The sequence below is a fragment of the Thalia democratica genome, chromosome 4 (genome assembly GCF_965202585.1).
Source record: "Thalia democratica chromosome 4, ktThaDemo2.hap1.1, whole genome shotgun sequence".
NCBI lineage: Eukaryota > Metazoa > Chordata > Thaliacea > Salpida > Salpidae > Thalia > Thalia democratica.
The window spans coordinates 49718593-49722439 of record NC_139168.1 but is presented as its reverse complement, the minus strand read 5'-3'; the positions used below and the strand labels follow the sequence as shown (position 1 = coordinate 49722439).

Below are 3847 nucleotides of genomic sequence, written 5' to 3'. Positions count from 1 at the left end.
ACCACCAACAACTATTTGATCTGTAATCATCAAAGATGAGTACGACAAAAACAGTTCGCATATTTTTTAACTTTTTTTTGTTTATTTACTTCGAAACTTGTTTCTGCGTACTAAACATTCTAAGTATCAAACATATCTATAGTCAGAAAAAAAAATTAATAAAAAGTTATGGCATTAAATCAAAATTTTCTAATTAACTTAGTTTTTACTATCATTCGCATGTATTAGCACATATTATAAATTATAATATCACAATAGAAAAATAACTAAATTAAAAAAAAATAGAACAGTTTAAACATTCAGACAGCTTAAAATGTAAAACTGAAAGTTAAAAGCTAAGCATGGTTAGTTGTTAAATTACTTTTCTATATAAAAAGTTCTCTTTAAAACTTTTATATATCGGATAAAAGTACTTTAAATTCTTTACAAATTTGCCAACTAATTTTTTGTTAACATCTTTAATATAAGTTGTAAATAAAAGAAATAAGATCTCAGGGCATTTGCTACATTTTACTTATTCATTTCTTTTTGAAAAAACCTTGTATTTAATTATTTGATTTGTTTAATACGCTTTAGTCTTCAGTTCCGATAAAACTATTAAACTTATAAACTTAGAATACTATATATTTGTATTTTGCAACCTTCAAATGATGTTTTTATTAGATATAAACAGTATCTTCTCCAAATTTAACAATAAAGTGTAAACATACTTAAATATACATACCATGTTTTATTTTATTAATGTCTAAGCTTTTTTTTTAATAAATTTAGCAAGTTTTAAAAACTGAATTTTTACTTTATTTTACTAAATTAAGAATTCCATTTACAATATATTTTTTAACTTATTCTGTTTGAATAAGATTTATTTAAGCACTGACGAGGTCTTTGACCGAAACTTAGTTTGTAAAATAAATATTTGAAAGAATGTATTCATTATTTTTTATCTATTTGATTTTACTATTAAATTTCAAGACACTGAGCCTAATATTAAATTTCTTTTTATATAAAGGCATTATCACTGAAAAATTCGCAAAGTAGTAAAGCTAATGAAAGTTTAATTTAAAATGGCGCTATTACACTTATAATTTTTTTTTTCATAGCAACAGTTAATTTTTTATTGTAGTATAATGTGCTAGATTTTCTTCTAAATATATGAACTAAGCTTAACTAGTATTTGATTAGAATATTTTTTAATAGATTTCTAGGAACATTTATTATGAAAAGGAACGAAAAATTCAGCAGTAATTTTAAAGCATTTTACAAATGAAACACTTTTTGCTAGAGGTGATTAATTATATGAAACAAACAACTGATACGAATTCTAACTAATATTCTTTTTAATTTAAAATTATTTATTAAACAACAATTTTAAATACATTTGTTTATAATATAGTCAAAAAAAAAAACTACACACATGTTGATATAAAAAAATTTTAAATACTTTTTTCTTAAATTAATAATCAAAAAGGTCTGAGTTTTAATAAATCGAGCAGCAAGTATTATTTCATGAACCAAATAATATACAGGTAATAAAATTATATTGTAAGTAAAATTACTAACATTGTTATTAAAAAAACAGCGCAACTTAAAAAATCAAAAAAAAAAGTCTGCATGCTTACAAAAGTAACTTTAATGGTAAGAAGCTCAAACATTTTAACCAAGTAAACCAGCCGTCATGGTTATCTAAACGGTTTAAAGTTTTTCGTTTAAGTATTTTGTGGCAGCATTTTAAAGCTAGCTATTACACATGTATTCTTCTGAAAAAATTAAGTAAAAAATATTTCTCTAATTTTTTTTGATTCAAATATTCTTGTGGCAAACTTTTAGTTTTATAAATTAAAGATATAAAAGTATTAAGCTGACAACAAAATTTTTATGTAAGTAAGTTTTTGAGCGTTTCTTAATTTTAAACTACTTGATTGTTTATTATGAGTTAGTAACTATTTCTAACGCATTTCGATTCGTCATTGCTGAAGACTGTTGTGCCCATAAGACTCAAGGTTGTTTTGAACTGTCTCACCACTAATTTCTTGGTTGAGATTTCTAACATTTGTATAATGTTGATTGTAGTTTTGTCCACAGTAGGTAGCTGAAACTGACGGCAAAGTGTTATTTTCTATAACGTTATCGGTCGAGTGGCTGCTGTATAGTTCATGTCCAAATCGCCCTTGTATATTTCCATGAAAGGCATACTCATAACCAGAACTTGTTGCTGCTTCGTATCTATGACTGCAATTAGACATTACATCTTCAACAAATAATTTACTTGCCGATGTGTTTTTAAACTTATCTTTAGTAATTAAACCTACCTCAGCAGCAGAAGTAGTTGCAACTCTTCGATTAGTGTCATAACTAACGTTAGGTGAATTTCTACGCAAATTTGGTTTTATAGCATAGTTTGAACTGCTACCTAAGCTTTTAATTGGACAGTTTTGTGCTGTTTCTTGGTGCATAATATTTTGAATTGAAAATTTAATGTCATTGTTAAACTGACCATTACGTGAAACACTTTGGGTAGAGAGGCTTTTTGAATTTTCTTCAGATATGTCTACTGGAACTTGATCTTTATTATGGGTTTCTGACTCAAAACTATATCCTGACATGTTAGAAGCATGTTGCATTTGTGGGCTAGCCGAATTATTATGCGTATCTGTAATTTTAGGTACTTGTTGTGTTTCACTCTGGTTACTTTGAGAAGTAACACTTATTTGATCGTTTTCGTTTGAAGAAGGTGAAGATCCACCAACAGAAGTATGAGGACTCTCTCGACTAGTGTATGGAGCAATTCTAGATTTCACTTTATTTAAAGCTTGCTTACGATCGGCTTTAAATCGCTTTGTTCGACGCAAATGGCAACCATTTTCAAACATGTTGTCAGCGTCTGGATGCAAAGTCCAGTAAGACCCTTTTCCTGGCTTGTCAGCACTTCGAGGAACTTTAACAAAACAGTCGTTAAACGACAAACTGTGTCTAATAGAGTTCTGCCAACGCTGTTGCCCATTTTTATAATAGGGGTACATGTTCATAATCCAATTGTAAATTTCGCTAAGTGTTAACATCTTTGTAGGAGATTGTTCTAGCGCGTGAGTTATTAGCGATATGTAGCTGAGCGGCGGCTTATTGCACATTGCTTTCACAGCCATTCGACGATTGTACTCATGCTGCTGGTGGTTGTAGTGCATAATTGCCATGTTGTGATTAATCGCACCTCTACCTTGTATTCCATTAGATATGACAGGGTACCCTGCAGTTGCTGGATAGTTTATACTTCCAGTGGCTGAACCTGTAAACCCCGCCGTCATTTGCACTGCTGACATGTTGTTTGCCGTTGAGGCATGGCCGTTGTTATTAAAAGAAGAAAACTGTTGGTACTTTTGAGATAACATACCATTAAAGTCGGCATGGTTCATTGCCATGTGGTTGTAAAATTGGTTAAGCTGGCTTCCATGGTTGCTTGTTGACTGCAACTGAACTACAGGACTATGCGAATGTTGCATGTAAGCGCTTGAAGGGTAAGAATGTCGAGTTGCGTCAAAAAACTGGTTTCGATGTTGCTCTGTTGCTTGTATCATTTTTAAGAAGCTTTCACTTTTCTCAGTGTTTGTACTTGACAAATGAAGTATTTTTTGATAAGTTTGTAACCTAAAAAGTTAGTTACCGTAATTATAAAAGTAATGTTTATAAGAGTGAAACAGAACTAAATTGTTATTTTCTTGTAGTGAAACAAAAGCTAAACCTTAAAATTTAAATTGCGCATCTGTCAACAGCTTTACAAAGTTACGTTTACAAGAAAACGTGCTTCAAAGTTTAGTTTTTCATTTGAGAAAATTCGCAACCCTTGATAAGG

At 29.7% G+C, this 3847-nt stretch overlaps 1 protein-coding gene across 1 annotated transcript; it reads right to left on the bottom strand.

Annotated features, from left to right (window-relative positions):
• Positions 1-2128: 2128 nt before the first annotated feature.
• Positions 2129-3632, bottom strand: LOC145834063 (uncharacterized). Its single transcript, XM_082941395.1, has 2 exons — positions 2310-3632; positions 2129-2229 (listed from the first exon to the last, which is right to left on the bottom strand). The coding sequence occupies exons 1-2, from the start codon at positions 3570-3572 to the stop codon at positions 2224-2226; spliced, it is 1269 nt and encodes a 422-aa protein (XP_082797521.1). The 5' UTR covers positions 3573-3632; the 3' UTR covers positions 2129-2223.
• Positions 3633-3847: the final 215 nt, after the last annotated feature.